The 18,851-nt window shown below is 38.1% G+C and overlaps 2 protein-coding genes across 3 annotated transcripts; one reads left to right on the top strand and one right to left on the bottom strand.

Moving 5' to 3' along the window:
- The first annotated feature begins 944 nt into the window (after positions 1–944).
- pdzk1 (PDZ domain containing 1) lies at positions 945–11,430 on the top strand. The gene is made up of 8 exons (XM_020653453.3): positions 945–1,099; positions 2,788–2,997; positions 4,444–4,657; positions 6,777–7,109; positions 7,203–7,399; positions 8,346–8,570; positions 8,930–9,259; positions 10,896–11,430. Exons 2-8 carry the CDS (start codon positions 2,791–2,793, stop codon positions 10,947–10,949), a joined length of 1,560 nt encoding a protein of 519 aa, XP_020509109.1. The 5' UTR covers positions 945–1,099; positions 2,788–2,790; the 3' UTR covers positions 10,950–11,430.
- si:ch73-390b10.2 (Golgi pH regulator) lies at positions 10,853–18,695 on the bottom strand. Of its 2 annotated transcripts, none has more exons than XM_065962082.1 (14): positions 18,420–18,695; positions 17,288–17,347; positions 17,029–17,132; positions 16,830–16,936; positions 16,628–16,729; positions 15,608–15,728; positions 15,441–15,521; positions 15,249–15,358; positions 15,043–15,131; positions 13,669–13,761; positions 13,442–13,537; positions 13,001–13,090; positions 12,218–12,283; positions 10,853–12,132 (listed from the first exon to the last, which is right to left on the bottom strand). In XM_065962082.1, exons 2-14 carry the CDS (start codon positions 17,312–17,314, stop codon positions 11,926–11,928), a joined length of 1,293 nt encoding a protein of 430 aa, XP_065818154.1. In that variant the 5' UTR covers positions 17,315–17,347; positions 18,420–18,695; the 3' UTR covers positions 10,853–11,925. The 2 variants fall into 2 exon arrangements, with proteins under 2 accessions (XP_065818154.1, XP_020509110.1); XM_020653454.3 differs by having other exon boundaries at positions 18,440–18,695.
- Positions 18,696–18,851: the final 156 nt, after the last annotated feature.

Below are 18,851 nucleotides of genomic sequence, written 5' to 3'. Positions count from 1 at the left end.
CGTTTTTTTGTTTGTTTTGCTTGCTGTTTTGTTTTGTTTTTCCACCTTTGTCCCATCCCAAGTACAGATCTGTCATAATGAGCCTTTTATAGCCAGAGGACTCTCCCATAGTTAGTAACCATAGCAACACTTTTTGTAAGAGCTTTGACAAGACACTGTGGTAAAACTTTAACCTGTGATGACATAAAAGTACAAGCGGCTTCATAGAAAATAAATAAGAGTGTTTAAACAAACCTAATGAACTTGTAGTGTGTTTATGAATGCTTGAATATCAGCAAGTTTTGACCAACTTTAATGCCGATGGAAGTTGTGCAAGCTGAAATGAGCCCTGCGCCCTGTTTTCACTCACTCAGTGAGCACCACTCTTTTTGTGTCCCTGTTGGTTTGTCTCTACATAACGGCTCAAGAGGTTCTTAAAATACAACCAATTAAAACGAGGAAAGATTTTTCTAAGGCACGTAAAATTAGATCGTTTTTTAAAGACATATCCTGGTAAATTATTATTCCAAATTAAATTTCAATCAAAATGTGTTTTTTCCATGAGTTCAACTGTTCATAAATTGGGAGCAGAAACAAGAAGTTTGGCCTCGTGAAGGTTGTTTTTTTTTTCATTTTATCTATTGCTTAAACTGTCAGACTTTTCTTTTCATAATCATTTTAAACATATTTCATTTAATATATCATATAATCTTTTTTTTAAAACCAATAAAGTCCAGTCAAATTCGTATCAGAGGGATTTATGCAAATGAGTATTTATGTGAATCGTTTCGCAATTTCCTGACGTTACTGATTTCCACTTGCCTCTTTCACCTTTGACCACCGAACAGATGACTGCTTCATGGTTTCTTCATCACCCCCCCCCCCCCCCTCCCCCCCCGAGGACAGGCAGCACAGAGCCATGGCGTCCTGAGACATTCCTGACACAAGACACTGTTAAATAACTCAGCCTTTAGGCTCACCTTTGGTCTGTCAAAGTCCTCACACAGAGAGAAAGAGGGAGTGGGGGAGGAGAGCAGGTTGAAGATATGATACAGATAACAGCTCGGCTGTGACAGGTGAACTCCTCCTTTGGTCTGGGACACTAAGCAGTGAAGAGCTGGTGAGTTTGATTTCAAAACACTCAGATTATTCTTTGTATACTTTGTAAAAATGTTTGATCCCGTATCAGATAACTATTTGAAAACAAAGCAAAAGGACAATTTCAGATAGCCAAAGAATATCCAATATCACATTTTGCATTGAGGGGTTAGATCACCCACAAGGGGCTACACGTTAGAGTTAGGGTGAAGTGTTTAGAATCTAGAAAAGATCGTTCCTGACATTCTTTGGCAAACCCTCCACACATGTACAGGAATAAATAGTGAATTTACTTTGCCTTTTTCTTTTTTTATTCCACCTTATCAGAATATTATTATTAATACTTATTTGTGTATATATATATGTTTATTTTATTTATTATTCACCAACAGAATATGGCAAGGTAGTGAAAGAGTCTTTATACGTGAGTGACAGCAAGGGGGGGGGGGGGGATTGTATGGGGGTGGGAATCTGTTTGTGTAAATGTGTGTAATTATCCAAAATTCAGTAAAAATAAATTTGAAGAAGAATCTAGAAAAGATAAATGTAAGTGTTTTTTAAAATAAATTTTAAAACACTTTCAAGTTTGGTAATTTTCCCAAAAGTGACCGTACAATATTGCCTTTGTTAGCAAAAAAAACCCCTCAGTGTTTTTGTCAAACCGATCTTAGTGTTCAGGTTGTCCATCACATAGATTTGGGTTTAAGAGTCGACACAAGTCAGAAATGTTTTGAACCTTTAACATGTAGAACTAAAGAAAGTATTCTACTTTCTGAACACAGACGATGATTTAAAGTGTTTAGAGTGAGTCATCTTGTTTTTTTTCTTGGAGAAACAATTCACTTGAGGTGGCTTTTTGTGATAATGTTTGTTATGCTTTAACCCTTTGTTGTAATAGTCCTATAATTGCCGTCTCATACTGCACATGTTTACGATCTGCATTTTGCTGTCAAGTCATGTTAACACTCATAAAATCTAAGTTCAAAAAGGGTTTCTGAAGTTCATACAAATTCAGCTAAATGAGGCTAAGTTTGGGGGATGTGTGTGTTTACTTCTTATTTTTGTCATAAAAAAATGTAATTGGTTTAAATATTGTACACAAAGTAAGAATCAATTGAAGTCCAGAGTTAGGAAGTATAGAAATGACTATAAATGTGTCACAGGGAGTTTTTGGTATAGAAAAAAAATTACTTTAAAAGAAGTAAAGATGAAAATTAATCAATTATTAAGAACAAAACGGCACGACAACCTCTCTAGTAAAAAAAAAAAGGAGTGTCAGTGTTTATCACATGGAGGTTCAAGGCTGTAGTAAACCAGTACCAGAAGTTCAAAAGGAACAACTGTTTCCAAACCACATCCCAACACATGTACGGACAATAACAGTGTAATAATAATAAGAGGATTACAGTGAGAGACGTTCCTTACATTTAAAGTTCACGTTGTCATTTAATGGACGTCTTCATCTCAGTCAGCTGTGCCTCAGTAACCATTAACTGATTCCAGAGCTCTGGTTATTAAAGATTAACTTTTCATCTGAACTTATCAGCACTTTTAAGGCCTCTTAAAGGACCCTGGGTAATCTGCTATTAAATGTTTATGGGGCGAGAGTATTAACAGGAGGAAGGTAGGGGGAGAGAGAGGACGATTGTCAACATCATTTTTTTTTTTTCGTTTTAAAACAAAACAACTTTACCTACTTGTTCATGTTAGGAAATGGCCGGGTACAAGCCCAGGGTGATTTCTCTAACCAAGAAGCCAGGTCAAACATTTGGCTTCTACCTGAGACTGGAGCATGGGGAGGAGGGTCACCTCGTACGCTGCCTGGAAATGGGAGGTCCGGCTGAACTGGCTGGCATGAAGGATGGAGACCGCATCTTGAGGGTCGGGGGGACATATGTGGACGGACTGCCCCATTCAGAGGTAAATAGACTTGGATTTAACCACAGTGCACAATATTCAATAAGACTGATATGGAGGCCAGACAACGACAACATACTGTATATCAGAAGGGTTATGTGAATGAATAAATTATAATTGTAATTTGCCATCAATAACCAACATAATTTAATCAGAGGTGTCAAAAGTATTCACATTCATTACTCAGGTAGAAGTATAGATACTAGGGTTTAAAAAGACTTCTGTAGAAGTTGAAGTATCAACTCAAGTAAAAGTGTAAAAGTACTGGTTTCAAAACTACTTCAAGTATGAAAGTAAAAGTAATGAAAAAAATGCCATTAAGGACAAAAGCTTAGGCCGCGCCACAGAGGCCTATAGTGCACTACCCCACCTCCCCAAAAAAACATTTTTCTAAAGGCCATAATGACTTTAATGTTATATTAAAATGTTAATTTTTAAATATTTGGGATGCACCTGTTTCATCCGCATTGATGCCCATTGAAAATGAACGCATTTTAGTACAATTCAAATACATTAAAGAACCATATATGTGAACTACTGAGCATTAACATGTGTTTCATGGAGCTGAAGATATGATGACTAGTTGCCTATAAGTATTGTAATGGTGCAAAACGGAGCGATTATCTGGATAGGTTTTTGTGGGGTTTTTTAACGATGACAAGCCGAAATGAAATAGGAGTAACGAGGCTATTTTCAAAACGTAAGGAGCAGAAAGTAAAAAGTCGGCAGAAAAAGAATTACTCCAGTAAAGTATAGATACCCAAAAATTCTACTTAAGTAAAGTAATGAAGTATTTGTACTTAGTTACTTGAAACCTCTGAATTTAATTATAATAAAGCATTCTCAAGTCTGAGCAAACATAAAATCATTCCTCTAAATATTCATAACAATTTCCCATCTTACTTTTTCTTACTCCCTCATATTATTTCTGCTTCTGTCATAATTAGATGGACATATGGATGTTGGCAGGTAAACTTGTTAAGAGGTCCAAAGTATAAAATGAAGAGGACATAAATGAATAGACATCTATAAAACATCTACTTTCCCTTGAAAACAGCAATGCAGTGAATTTGGAGGCATGGTGTCCCTTATCTTCTAAGTAACATCAGCTAGCTTTGTTAACTTGCTCGCTGTCCCAAACACTCAGACAGAAAACTGAGGAAAGGACTTTTAGGTATTCTGCACCCTCAGTCTGGAATCTGCTGCAGAATGACTTGAAACTCAAGCAGCTGGTGTCCTTAAAAAATGTTTTAAAACCTAAAAATGTTGCTATTTCCAAATTCAACTAAAAGTATTGTGTTCTGGTGCGTCATCTGTCTAAGCTGGCTGATCATTTTCTTTTGACATTTTGTCAGTTTCCAATATTTCAGGGCTCAATATTGATGGAAATAAACTGTGACACTGACAGGAACCTTGTTTTTTTAACCATGCTGCTCTGTCTCGGGTCAGGTGGTGGACATGGTGAGAAACAGTGGAGCGACAGCAACGTTTCACATCCTGGACGAAGCCCCTTACAAGAAAGCCAAAGCGAAGGGAGTGAACCTCTCTGAACCTCAGGGCAAACCGGTTGCCAACGGTGTCTCCAAGATGGCTGAGAAACCCAAACTCTGCTACATGGTGAAGTCCAGCGCGGGATACGGATTCTCTCTCCGCTCAGTAGAAAGTGAGCTGACATTCTGTTTTTTTAAATGTTCTTGACGTTTAGAGGTTTCATTTATAACCTTACTGCACTGAAGGAGCACAGGTGGATGACCTCATGTCAACAGTGTTGGGCGTGTTTACAAGTGCAATGAAAGCACTTCTGATTACACCTGAACACACCACACACACATAAGGTGGGACAGACTTCAAACCTTTAACCAGGGAGAGAAGTGAAACACTGCTTTACAGCCGAGTCTTAAGTTACTCTTTGATTTCTTCAATTTACAACTGTGGAGCTGATGGATCATTTGAGATAACTTTAGTTATATAACATCATATGTTATATTATACAGCATCAACTGTTGAAGTGTGTCTTGATATCCGTAATCAGTTATCCATATATCTTCAGACTATAAAGCTGATTTATTCCCTTGACACAAGTGTTAGTAGTACTAATCATTTATTTCGGTCACAAGAAAAAACAAAAACACTTTGAGTGAAAAGGTTTAGGCTGAAGCTTCATCTTATTACACCGCCCCTCGTTACAAATCTTATTATTTAAGACACGACTAGTTTGGTTACAAACAAAACAAAACATGTCAGAACAAAATTTGTTCCAAGAATTTCTTTCAAAACAAAACAAATGAAACAAACAAAAAACAAAACAGAAGTCACACTCACTAAAAATAATCAAACCGACCTTTTAGATTTGTTAAACACCGTTTTTTTAAACAAAAATTTAAATCTGGAAAGTGACCTACACATTCTTAATTCCACAAGTTAACCCCTTTTACTGAAATACACCTGTTCTTTATGTTTGTCCTTACCTTTGGTTTTTTATACACACCTGTTCCCCTTAGTTCATACCGGCTCTCTCTAGTTTCAAACAAACCTCTGAATACTGTTGGGAAGCAAATGATTTTATGCTTTGTACATTATCTGAGCAGTTTTTAGATCTACTAGATCGCTGAAAGTGTTCACTCGGTGTAGCTTCCTCTGGATCCAACAAATGGCTTTTTACAATTTTTCAGACGAAACAAGTAGGATTCCTGTTTTCAGGCTTTAGATGATTTATTTATCCATCAATTATCTATACAGCGATACTAGCTGTCTTTGAGTGAGAGTCAGGGTACACCCCTGGACTGGTCATCAGCCAATCACAGGGCTGACACACAAGAGACAGACAAAAAATTCACACTCACGCCTACAGGGCGATTTAGAGTCACCGATTAACCTAGCGAGCATGTCTTTAAACTGTGGGAGGAAGCCGGAGGGAAACCACACATGCACGGAGAGAACATACAAACTGTACACAAACTGTCAGACAGAGAATTCAAACCAGGAAGCGTCTTGCTATGAGGCTGCAGCGCTTACCATTGCACCGTGCAGCCCTATTTAAAGGCTTTATATGCAATTTTTTTGATCCAGCAGATGTCGCCCTTGAGCTCCAGCATGAAACCAAAACAACTGGCGCTGCATTGTTGTGTTAGCATGCTAATGCTAGCGATCTTCATTATGCTGGTATCTTCACACTGCATGTAAATTTACCTGAAATGAGCGTGATCTAGAAACACAGTTAAGCAGTGAGTACAGTATGTTATTCTTCTTTTCTCTAGTCCCTCAATTAAACAACTTTTATACACGAGGGGAGGAGTCAGCCGGCCGTCCGGGCGATGTAAACAAAGTGAAGATAGGACTCTGAAAACTCTGAAAACATCACAGACAGTGGGACTCGGGTGTTACACCCATTGTAGACAGTCATGACTCACAGAGTTATTTTCAGAGGAGATACTTGATTTATATTATATTTCAGTGTGAAACATCACATATTAAGACTCTAAAGTATTTAGAATAAAGGATTTTTTTATAAAGGTCAAACAGTCTGTCACTTAAAAAAATAACAATGTCAACAATCATATTGGAAGAATACAAAAGACCAACCTAAAGGTTTTGTAATGGCTACACAAAAAAAGTATATTATCATTATTATTATAACTGTAAATGTAGGTTATTGTTTTTAAAAGAGTTTCATTTTTATAGTGGTAATACTATTTGAATCAGTCTGCAGAGAACTGTCTCTGTACTCTTAGTCCAAACATCTCCTCTTAATAATCACATATCTTTCATTAAATCCTTCCTAGGAGAGAAGGGTTTGTTTATGACCGAGGTGATCCCAGGAAGCATGGCGTACAAGGCCGGCATCCGAGTCAACGACCGCCTGCTAGAGGTCAACGGGAACAATGTAGAAAGCTCGACGCACGAACAAGTAGTGGACATGATCAAGCTCGCCGGCAACTGCGTCATGTTCCTGCTGGTCGACGAAGAAACAGACAAGTACTACCAGAGCAAATACATGAAGATGGGGGCGTGGTTAGCCACGACCAGGTACCTCACTCACAAGCCACGCAAAATCCACATTACCAAGGGATCTGATGGATACGGCTTCCTGCTCAAGAAAGAGCCCAACCAAGCAGGCAAGACCATTATCTATATTACATATATTATATATACTGGCTTCAGTTTTTTGGCTTTATTTCTTAAAATGTGTTCATTTTAAATCGATGCAGGGCACTTCATCAAGGACATAGAAAGAAACAGCCCGGCATTAACAGCAGGGCTGAAGGAAATGGACCGACTTGTGGCCGTCGACGGCAAGGAAGTGGAAACCTGCAGCCATGAGCAGGCAGTGAACAAGATCAAGCAGAGTGGCAATAACTGCTGCCTGCTGGTGGTGGACAAAGAAACAGACCAAATGTACAAACTGGTGAGTCAGTGAGCCATCATCAAGCTTTGACATACACAACAGACTTTAGACTTTTAGACTTTATTGTCCCAGAGGGGAAATTATTTTCCACAGCACCGTTACTGTCCAAACGGACGAGTCCCACCAAAGAAGATTCATACACAGAAAAACAGAGATAGACAAAAAGTCAAGAGGTCCCACTCTGGCCTGTTCAGCGAGGCCTTTTTATTCAGGGCCGTTATTACAGCAGGGATCAGGCTCCTTTCTGAGGCGAGCCTTTCTGCACCTCATTGTTCTGTACCTCCGTCCTGAGGGAAGTGGGGCGAGGTCAGTGTGATGTCCTCTTCTGTTAGTAGTAATCATTTATTTCGGTCACAAGAATAAACAAAAAAAATTTGACCGAAAAGGTGAAATTGTTACAAATCTTATTATTTAAGACACGACTAGTTTGGTTACAAACAAAACAAAACATGTCAGAACAAAATTTGTTCCAAGAATTTATTTCAAAACAAAACAAATGAAACAAACAAAAAACAAAACAGAAGTCACACTCACAAAAAATAATCAAACCAACCTTTTAGATTTGTTAAACACCATTTTTTAAAACCAAAATTTAAATCTGGAAAGTGAACTACACATTCTCAATTCCTCAAGTTAACCCCTTTTACTGAAATACACCTGTTCTTTATGTTTGTCCTTACCTTTGGTTTTTTATACACACCTGTTCCCCTTAGTTCATACCGGCTCTCTCTAGTTTCTAACAAACCTCTGAATACTGTTGGGAAGCAAACGATCGTGTGCCATTATCTGAGCAGTTTGTTCTATTGAGGTTGCAATGCGTGTGACGGTCCTGTTATTGAGTTCTGTTAGGTCGGGTGTGGGGAGCTGTGGTTGTGATGCGTGTGAGTTTGGCCTTGTTTTTTTTTACAGACACATCTATATTTTGTCGTTCTGATGTTTCTCACAGGGGAAAGCCACTCCGATGCTTTTCTTGGAGGAGTTTCAGGATTCCAACTTGCCGCCCAGTTACACAGAGGCCATCAAGTTACCTGCTCCAGTCCAACCATCCATACCTGTTGAGGAGAGGAGGGAGGAGCTAAAGCCTAAACTGTGTAAGATGGAGAAGACCGCCGCTGGCTATGGCTTTCACCTGAACGGCATTCAGGGCGTGTGTGGACAGTACATCATGGACGTAAGCATCACTAAAGATTTGCAGTATTAAAAGAAAAACAGCCTTATGTGTCAAAGTTTTAAGACACACTTGTGTTTGTCCCGTAATTATATATCTATATTTTTTGTTTTATTTGATGTGTTTTCTCTGTTGTGTCTTGAGATATAAAGGTAAATATCTCATGTGATCCTGATTTCACTCTTGAAAAGTGTAACTAAGTTAAATGTTATGGTATTATTTTGGTTGATAAAAACTTGTATGACTGATGGAAAGCATGAAAGTAATAAAAAAAAAGAATAATAATAAAAAAAGAATTTGCAATATTTAAAGAACAGCTTTATGTGTCAAAGTTTTAAGACACACTGGGTTTGTCCCATAAGGTGGTGAAAGGTGGAGCTGCGGACAGGGCCGGTCTGGAGGATGATGACATCGTAGTGGAGGTGGACGGAGTAAACGTGGAGCAGAGCAGCCATGATGAGGTGGTGCAAATGATCCGCAGCAGTGGAAACTCTCTGGAGATGTTGGTCGCCAAAAAGAGCGTCTACGGCCAACTCAAAGATAAAGGAGTGACCATCACTCGCCTGCTGCTCGGGGAAACCTCTTACGCTCAGGTCCACAAAGCAGACATCCCGGAGGTCAGCAAAGAGGAGAGACAGGAGGAAGAGGAAGAGGCCAGACCTGAAACCCCCGCTGAAGCAGCCAGAGAGCGGGTGAGTCACAGCAAACACAGTAACATGGCTGTGGGGTTCTACAATTCTACAATTCACTGAGCAGACTCTTTTATCCAAAGCGACGTACATCAGAGAGTAAGAACAACACAAGCAAGGATCTAGAAAAAAGGGAACAATGTGAGTAAGAGCAAACGATCAGCTTTGAGTCTGATTGGACACACAGGTGCTGACAGGAAGTGACCAGAGGCAAAGCACAACATTGAGGGCAGTTCTTGAGAGCTCTAATCAGTATAGAAACCATCTTATAAGTCGTCGTTATCAAACAAAAACCATCGTCATTACCATCATCATCATCAATAATATGGAGACCATCATCATTAAGTTAGTAGGTATTCATGAAAGAGCTGGGTCTTTAGCTTTTTCTTAAAGGTGCAGAGGGACTCTGCAGATCACATGGAGTTTGGAAGTTCATTCCACCACCGGGGGGCGACAGAGGAGAAGAGTCTAGTCAGTTCTAGGGATGTTAGTTTGACTGCTATATATATATATATCTCTCTCTCTCTCTCTCTCTCTCTCTCTCTCTCTCAATCTGTGTATATGTTACCTGATAGGTTATCTATTAAAACACTTTTTATATTATTTATGATGCAGAAAACAAAGCTTGGGCATATTTAGAAAATATGTCATCTGGTAGTTACCAGTGTTGTCTGACATCCCCAAGAAGAGAAACTGAGCTGAGCAGACAGAGACCACTTTGAAATAGTCACAATAGATAACAATAGTAAATACTCCATTGTTTCAGAAACTCTGATTATTCTTTTGCCGCCAGCAGGTCCAAGCTTAATTTGTGGTAGAATGTCTTGTAGCTTAGTAAATGCATAAGTTCTATACATTCTTCATGATGAAATATCTACAAAACTAAAGGCATTCCCAGTTAACAAAGCTTTACTATATTATTACCATAATGCAACAAATTACGATTATCACTGTTGGAGCTATTTAATTGTTGTTAGAATTAGTTTTGGTGTTTAGTTTAACTAATATTTGGGTGTTGTTGTTTATTTAATTATTCTACATGTTTTCTTTATTTAGAATAGATTGTGGGTGATATTTTCTTTTTGCTAGTTGTTTGTTTAGTACATTTAGTTCTGAATGAGTATTTCTGTTAGGTATTTGGTAACACTGTGGGCACCAGAGGTTATTTAAGTAAGAGGCAGGTAGAGGACCAGCATGCACCTGGGTGGGCCTATGAGAGGCAGCAGGAGACATGATTATCTTTGTTCTTTTGTTTGCTTTCTTTTGAACCAAATAAACTGCAGATCTCTTGCATGGACGTTGGATTTCTTTTGCCTGCGTACATCACATTCCCATGATGCATCAGTGGTCCTTTGATTATGTTTGATATTAGTTTATTTAGATTTTTTTGTTTTTTTAGACAAATAGCCACTACAATCACTGTTGAAAACATCTAACCTGATATATATCAGCAGGTTTGCATGTTGATATTCAATCGACCTTTAGCACGGCGTGCAGAAGCTGTGTGGATGACTTTATGTTATTACTTTTAGCAGCTGTGTTTTTATTCTTGTCATTCCCATTTTTATACCTAATAGCTGACATATGAAACAATGCTGAATGTCCAAAATAATTGGTTTTATTTTTTTCTCTCTTCCAGACCTCATCTTCATCATCATCTTCATCAGAAGAGAGTTTGGATGAAATATTCTAAGAAGCCACCGAATAACCTCCAATCCCTGGTTTCACCTTTGTCATTCTTAATGTTGATCCATTGTTGTTGTTGGTTTTTTTAACAATCAGCTCTTCACGCAGCCGAGTAAAGCTCAGTGTCAGTACCTCGATCACAGTGGAATAACTGCATGTATAAAAAAAAAGGCTGAGAACAAAGCATGATCCTGAATGATTGTCTTTCCTGGATGCAAACACTTGATCTAGTCACCTGTGCAATAGTCGGGAGAAAAGTCTTTCCCACACCTGAGCTCACCATCTTTACTGTGATAAACCACATCCTGCAGAAACTGAATGAACATGCTGCCATTAAATACGACTGTATGGCCTTCAATGTATTTTTTTTTTCAGTATGCAAGATTTGCTGCCTTTATTTAATTTTCGATAAATTTGACTATTTTTGTTCTCATTTCTGAATTGAATAACAAACTTTCATGAACACAAATAAACACATTCTATCTGAATTCAGCGTATTTTGTGTATTTAGTTCCAATTACATGACTTCAGTCTTCAGGATGTAGATCATACCCTCTTGAGATTTCCTTCATACAGTCTATTTAAACCTTAGCAGAACAGAAGTGGGAGAGTGCTGTGAATAGTTCAGCTCCAGTGTGTTAAGACTGAGAAAGTAAAAAAGTCTTTGAGGCCACAGAGGCAAACATTTTAAGAGCACAAAGAACATTTTTTTTGCCATTTGTTGGTACATCATTTTGTGACCCTCGTTTTTTTCTGTACATTTTAATTCATTCAAGGAACTTGATAATAAAAGGTTATTCATTTGCTCCAATATTTCCCCTCTCCTTAAATCTAACAATCAGCTGTTCCTGATTCAGGAACAGGCAGTCCAGATAATTATGTCCAATACTTAAAAAAAAGAAGAAGTTCTGGATTCAACTTTAAAGATTTAAAGCCCCTCCAGGAGTCAGCAGTCACATCCAGGTGAGGAGAGATGTGTGGGATCAGAGCACCATGTGTTTCTCTGGTGCCTGCTTGTGGGCGAGATAAAGGAAGAGGATGCTGGAGAGGGCGCTGACCAGGAAAATGACATCAAACCATCGGTGGTAGAAGTTAAACTGCAGCTCTCCGAGAACCTCTGTCACGATGGAGCGGTACTCCAGCGGCATGCTCATACGCATCAGCAACACGGACGATACAAAATACATCCCCTGAAATACAGAAAAGAAGAAGTTTGGGTCAATCTGTTTTTTAGGAGGCTACGCTCTGTTTTCTGATAAAGCATCTCACACTCACCATGATCTGAGCCAGGACGAGCACGATGACATTGGACGACTTGCTGCTTGATATGGCATAGAAGAACTATATATCAAAAAGAAAAAACATTCAATCTGGTTAAACCAACATGCCATGGATGTATTGACCTGCATGTCTTTAGCCATTTAACCCTCAGGCATCAGTTTAATTTACGACCCTCTTAAGTCAGTAAGGACAAAAATGTCCATGCCAAAAAACTGATATAAAAATAGAACAGATTCATATTGTTTTCTACTTTTCTTTGCATACATCTCTTAAACAACTTCAGCCCTGCTCAAAACTACCAAACATTCAATCATTTTTTAGGAATTTAACCCTTTAAGTGCCAATTTGATTACTTGATGTCACTGTTGTTATTTATGAAAAAGACACAAAAATGAGTTATTTTCCATTTAAAAAATCTTTGGTGGCTGGGGGATTATTTTTTCCAAATCAGTCTTGGATATGTCACAGATTATCCAAAATATTGACTTTGATGCATTGTTAGTTTTTGTGCAGCATCAGATTTAAAATGTAGTTCCCTGTTTGGACATTGGAGGGAAAAAATATCCAATATTATAAAATAGTGTTCTATTGATCTATTAAAAAAAAAAATGTGCATTCCAAAATTTGTCAAGAGAGAGTCTTTTATTACAAAAAACGTGTGCCAAATGCACTAACAGACAAAATGATGGCCAGATGAAGAGATAAAATTTGACCAAATGGACAAAAATGTCCATAGTGATGCAAGAGGGTTAAGGATGTGTTATGTCATAGCTTTACCTTAGTGAGGGTGATGAGTAAGCCACGAATGGATGTAACGATTATTATTCCCACCAAGATGAAAGAGATGTGCTGGGACCAAAACTTAACCTGAGATGTAGAGAGAGATAAAGGACACAAGAAGATGAAATACGAGGCAGTTTAAAACAAGACAGGCGAGAGTGGGGAGACAACTTTCAATCTACAATTCATCATTTTATTCATTTAAATTTCAAACGCAACGCCAAGCCCCGAGTGTGAGCTGTGAAAAGTCCCTCCTATAATTGTCTACATGAGAAGAGATTTAAAGTGATCATCATCAGATTCACTGCAGAGAAAGCAGCACAGAGAGAGATGATAATGGTGCAGATAATTATCTTTACAGGAGGCCGCGTGGTGTGACATGTGACTCTCTCTCTGCAGGTGTGTGCGTGTGCATGTTTGAGTGTGTGTGTGCCTTACATCAAACTGGATGCCCAAGTAGTTCACTGTGATCTCAATCCCCCTCGTCACCGGATCTGTCTTTCCAACTCGATCGAACACAATGTTTATAGTGGCCTGTGAGAGACACAAGAAGGGTTTTGAAGAGAAGTCTAACTTCTTTTTTTTAACAACATCTGATTATGTAACTGGGAGAGTGGGAGGGGAAGCCACAAAACCAGGGTATAAATAAATGTGAATGTTCTCACCATGAAGATTTTCCAAACACAGTAGATGGAGAAGAAGTAGCCGAGGAAGTTGAAGTACTTCCCCTGGAATGTCTTTGAGTACTCAATCCGCTCCTAAAGAAAGGTGAAGGTGATGATTAAGAGTCAGCAAATCATTTATCACACACGGGCAAACGGGGATCATTTAAATGTATTTTATTTATTTGTTTATTTAACATACAGTAACATTGGTGCTGTAACATTTAACCATGCACAAGTTCCAGATGCACAGCTCTAAGTGTTTATAGCAAAATGCTAATTTGCAACACCTGTCAAGACATTCAACTTGCTTTGTGTGTTATGGATGTTACAATACACTTTGATTGCTCACACTTTCACCAAGAGAGAAAAAAAAATGGGTTTAAAGATCTACTGGTATAGATCACTCAACCCTGTCAGGGAGAAAGGACATGTTTGTGTGTATATTTCAGATATCTTTATTTGTCCAGCCGAGTGCAGTTTTGCTTTTAACCGTCTCAGTCATCTTTGACTGGCTGCGACCTCGAACAGCACAAGTCGCCCGCTGTAATCATCAACTGAGGGAGAGGCGAGAGCAGAACACAAACAGAGATGTACTGGAGCGAAATATAAACAAGCATGTGTATCTATCTGCACCCAGGTAAACATGTGATAACACTCCACAGTGATAACAGTTAGCAACTATGAGTTTCCTTTTTTTATGGGGTGGGGGGGTGGGGGGGTGGGGGGGGGGGGGGGTGTTTATTGGCCTTTGTTAACTGTTAACACTTTTGGTTCTTGGTCTTCAAAGATATGGCACAATTCATAAAATTTAATCTGAGCCTTTTATGGAGACTACTGTGCATCTCAGATCACCCACACGATAAATAAAGTAAACTTAGACTTTTAATGCCAGTTTTCATTTGGCCACTAGAGGGCAGCAGACAGCACTTAAACACAACATGACCTTTTAGGCTGATATGGTGAAAATGAAGCAAACAGATGTTATTTTATACATTTAGCAGACAATAACTGGCACATGTCATGTGATCACATCGAGATGGCGCCGAGGACGGTCGCCCAGGTGTGTTGGTGCGCATTGTTTTGTCTGTTTTTGTGCGTTAACTTTTTTTTTCTGCACAGCTCCTACATTACACCTTTTGTACATTGTGTTTTTTATTTTTATTTTTTATATTTTACATTTTTAAATCCTGTTTTATATATTGTAATATCTTCTTATTCTGTATTATTTAAGTTGTTGTTAGTTCTGCTTTATTTCCTTGTTAATTGTTTAGCACCAATACACCAAGTCAGATTCCTTGTATGTGTAAATGTACTTGGCAATAAACCCAGATTCAGATTCTGATTCTGATGTGTATATAAATACATATGTGTTACCTTGGTAGCTTGAAGGTCCACAGTCTCCAGGAAGAGTTGTCGACTCAGCTCCTCTAGAGCATCCACCTCCTGCTGGATCAGGGAGAGGTCTGAAGGGAAGAAGTTAAGGCAGACTAATAACCTCATAACTGTACTGTAGACATTACTGCATGGTTCTATGAAATCAAACTCAGCATTTTAAGGATATCATATTTATTCAAGGATACTTTCGCTGCCTGTTTGTGTGGAGGTAACACTCTTGATCATGCCCCAGAATCCTGTCTGTTTGTTCTGGTCCTCTCCACGCTGGTACATCTGCCTCCGTGTCATTGCAATTCTACACACAAAAAACAAAAAAGTGGTCACTGAATCATTTGTTTTATTCATTTGAATAAATTTAATTTTTCATTTCTGCTTACCGTTTCTTTTTGCTGACGATCATGTCCATAGTCTGGAGTAGCCGCCTCTCCAGAGCGAGGATGTCGCTGTCTGTTACATTTCTGTAAAAAAAAAAAACAACAGGAGTAGAAGGCATCAGAGCAACATTTAAGTTTTTGTTGCTAATAAAACTTTCTGCTGAGCTTACCTGAGGAAATAAGACATGTACGTGTAAGGACAGTTGACTGCACCAAAGCCAGACAGCAGGGCCATGAGAGTGACTCCGATAACACCGACACGACTGATCAGCTGCTCGATGGAGAGAATGCCTAAAGCAGAGACAACAGGAACACTTTGTGTTTCACTTACAGTCAAAACGTCTTGCATCAAATCATGAAGAATAAAGGCATCATCCACAGTAATAAACTAGGTCTGCATGCCGTCCAGAGATTTGTATTTATTTATTTGTATTTATTTGTTTATTTGACAGGGACAGTGTACAGCCAATTAGCTGTACCAGAGTTAGCTATAAGCTAATTTACATCTGTTTTCCCTGAGCAGGAGACGGCGACAAAACATACACTAACAACATCTTTACAACAGTGAGACCGTACACAACCACTGAACAATGACATGACACTAGTCCACAATGAAATTCATACATTATATTAAAACAATAACAGGCTAAGAGCATTTAACTACACTAAAAAAAAAAACACAGCTATACGGCATCATACTGTACATCTCCAATACACCACAACAACAAAGCCATAATAACATACTGTATCAACACATTACAACATTATCAGACATAGTTCATGAAAAAGTGTTTATGTGTGATGAGGACACGATTGAGCTGATTTGAGCCATGATTTGATTTTAAATTTAAATTCAGCAAAGCTACAGCACTCTCTGATTTTAGCCGGTATGGAGTTCCAAAAGTGTGTAGCTCTAATAGAGACGACTCAGAGGATCTGTGCTGTATAACACAATCCCCTCTGTTGTTCTTCCTCCATCTGCACGAGGTGATATAAACTCTTTTAGTGGGGAAGGAGCCAGACCATTAATAACTTTATACACTAGACAAGCATCAGCAAGACCCACAACATCGTCAAAGGTGAGGAGGTTAGACCTCTGAATGATGTTACAGTCGTGGTAACTTGTTGGCTTTTTGTCCAGTGCCTTGAGTATTTGCTTGTACAGGGTTTGGAGATGTGTGCACACTCACCATGTTTTGGACTCAGGATGGGGAACGGGTCTCCCAACTTCCAGAAGAAATACATGAATGTAAACCAAACCATACACGCGAAAAGAAGCTTCTGTCTCTGCACTACACGGACACAAAGCAAACATGTTTTTTAATAATGGAACCGTTCACTTTGAGTTACAAAATGAATATTAAAATCATAAGATGTGTCACTTTTACTCACGCAGGCGTATGTTGCTGACAACGAAGTAACCAATGTAGAAAGGCACGACAAAGATCAGAACCAGCAGTATCACATATAGATTCAGCTTCCAGTGGAAATATCTAGAACTGCAGCAAAGACAACAAGCAATAAGCAATACGCAGAATTATAGAGAAAAACACAGAAAAACACAGTTTTATTCTACATAAAATATACATACCTGCTACTTAAGGCACCAAGGATCTCAAAGATGATGAGCTCAAACATGGTACATGAAAAAGCAAACGTGATGGAGAAAACCACCTGGACGACATATTGTCGCACCTGTAAATAAAAACACAAACATATTAAACACAAACACATTATCAGTGTGTGATGAAGTACACCTATAGTTCTATCAGCTTAAAGGAAACATTATAACACCGGAGTCAGCAGTCAAAGCATCCTTCTTAAGGGTTAGAAATGGTGTAACACTGTACCTCATAATCTTTAAACAGCTGCCGCATAAAGAACAACCAGCCGAAACCAAAGAACAGCACCTATGTTGGGTTGAATTTCAAGAGGAAAGAGAGAAAAGGAAATTACATGGTGAGACATTTTCTGGTCTTTTTACCAACTCACAGCTTAAACTCTACATACAGCACCCTGATTCCAAAAAATAAAGGTTTCAGGCAGAACTCAGCCTACCACCTTAAGGATACCTGTGTGATGGTTATTATTTAACGTTTGGAACATTTAGGAAACAACTCAATATGCTCAACAGGTGTTGTTTTCATCACCACTCACATCAATAATGCTACACACTGTGTGTGTTTTTAATTCTAATAATAATAATAATAATAACTCTTTCCACAAGTGGAAGTGTAAAGACCTTGTATTATTCTATTATTGTATTTTTTCACCATTTATTTAACGGATGTAAATATGTTTGATTTTTAACTTCTTGTTGTTTTTAATAATTATATTCCTGCTTCCTGTTTTCTTGAGCTGTTCCATCATGAAGGGCATCAATAAAGTTTATCTTTATCTTTTGTTTTGCATGAAATGATGACATAATGCAGGAAGATTAACCTTAAAGTTATTGTAGTAAAGCTTTATTTATTTATATATAACATTGATTACTGTTTAGTCTGAGCAAGAAAACTATTCACTGCAGACATTAGTTTAAAGTAAATTCTGAATTAAACTGGTTCCTAGTTTGATCCAGACAGGATGCTGTTCTGTTAGATATGTAAATAGTTTTGAAACAGTAGAAAGAAAGATCACAGCCACATGTTGATTCTTACAGAAGGTAGAAGATCATTTTCAACTAAAGTTTACTGAAAAACTTTAAAAAAAGAACCTTAACGTTGTAGTTCAATATACCCACAAAAAAGCACATTCTGCACATTTTATTTTTAATTAAACTGCACAAAATATCAGATTTATATTGTTTGTAATTTTGCAATAATGAATTGAAATGTATTACTTCAGGTTTTCAGTGGATTATTTACTACTTACCAAAATAACTGTTCTAGCATTTACGAATAAATAAACGTAAACTGGATATTATTATTTTAAAGTATGAAACTTAACGAGGTGTGTTGTTTACCTGTGAGGTGTGTTGTTTACCTGTGAGGTGTGTTGTTTACCTGTGAGGTGAACATGATGACTGAATCAACCACAAACGACATGATAACATCTGTTCACCAGCTCCGTGACAAACTGGTGCAGCCGCTTTAATTCATACTAATGTAAAAAATAATCCAGGTTTAAGAAGCTTTAAGAAGCTTTAAGAAGGTTTAAATGTTTGAAACGTTTGTTTTCAGCTCATTTTAAAAAGGTTTGCTTCCAGCTGTTAAGTTTCAACCGTAATCCCTGCAGACGCGTCATCAGAATGAGCCCGACACTTACACTTCCGTCTCAACCCTGTGACGTCATTTAAAAAAAAAAAAACAAGACTCCAAAATCAATAAACAGAATTTAGATTTTGTTGTATAATTCTTGAGGCGTTTTATTTATTACGACAACGACGATTGATTACATTTTCTTTAATGTTGAGGA

Source organism: Labrus bergylta, chromosome 13 (genome assembly GCF_963930695.1).
Source record: "Labrus bergylta chromosome 13, fLabBer1.1, whole genome shotgun sequence".
In the NCBI taxonomy this organism is placed as follows: Eukaryota; Metazoa; Chordata; class Actinopteri; order Labriformes; family Labridae; genus Labrus; species Labrus bergylta.
The sequence above is the reverse complement of the archived record's forward strand: the minus strand, read 5'-3'. Positions and strand labels throughout refer to the sequence as shown.

Coding starts and splice junctions, on each gene's coding strand:
- pdzk1 (XM_020653453.3), top strand. CDS start 2,791: ATGGCCGGGTACAAGCCCAGGGTGATTTCTCTAACCAAGAAGCCAGGT. Junction 4,658..6,776: donor CTCTCTCCGCTCAGTAGAAA/GTGAGCTGACAT, acceptor AATCCTTCCTAG/GAGAGAAGGGTTTGTTTATG. Junction 7,110..7,202: donor GAAAGAGCCCAACCAAGCAG/GCAAGACCATTA, acceptor AAATCGATGCAG/GGCACTTCATCAAGGACATA.
- si:ch73-390b10.2 (XM_020653454.3), bottom strand. CDS start 18,481: ATGTCGTTTGTGGTTGATTCAGTCATCATGTTCACCTCACAG. Junction 15,132..15,248: donor CACACAAACAGGCAGCGAAA/GTATCCTTGAAT, acceptor TCTTCCCTTCAG/ACCTCTCCCTGATCCAGCAG. Junction 13,762..15,042: donor TGGACCTTCAAGCTACCAAG/GTAACACATATG, acceptor ACCTTTCTTTAG/GAGCGGATTGAGTACTCAAA.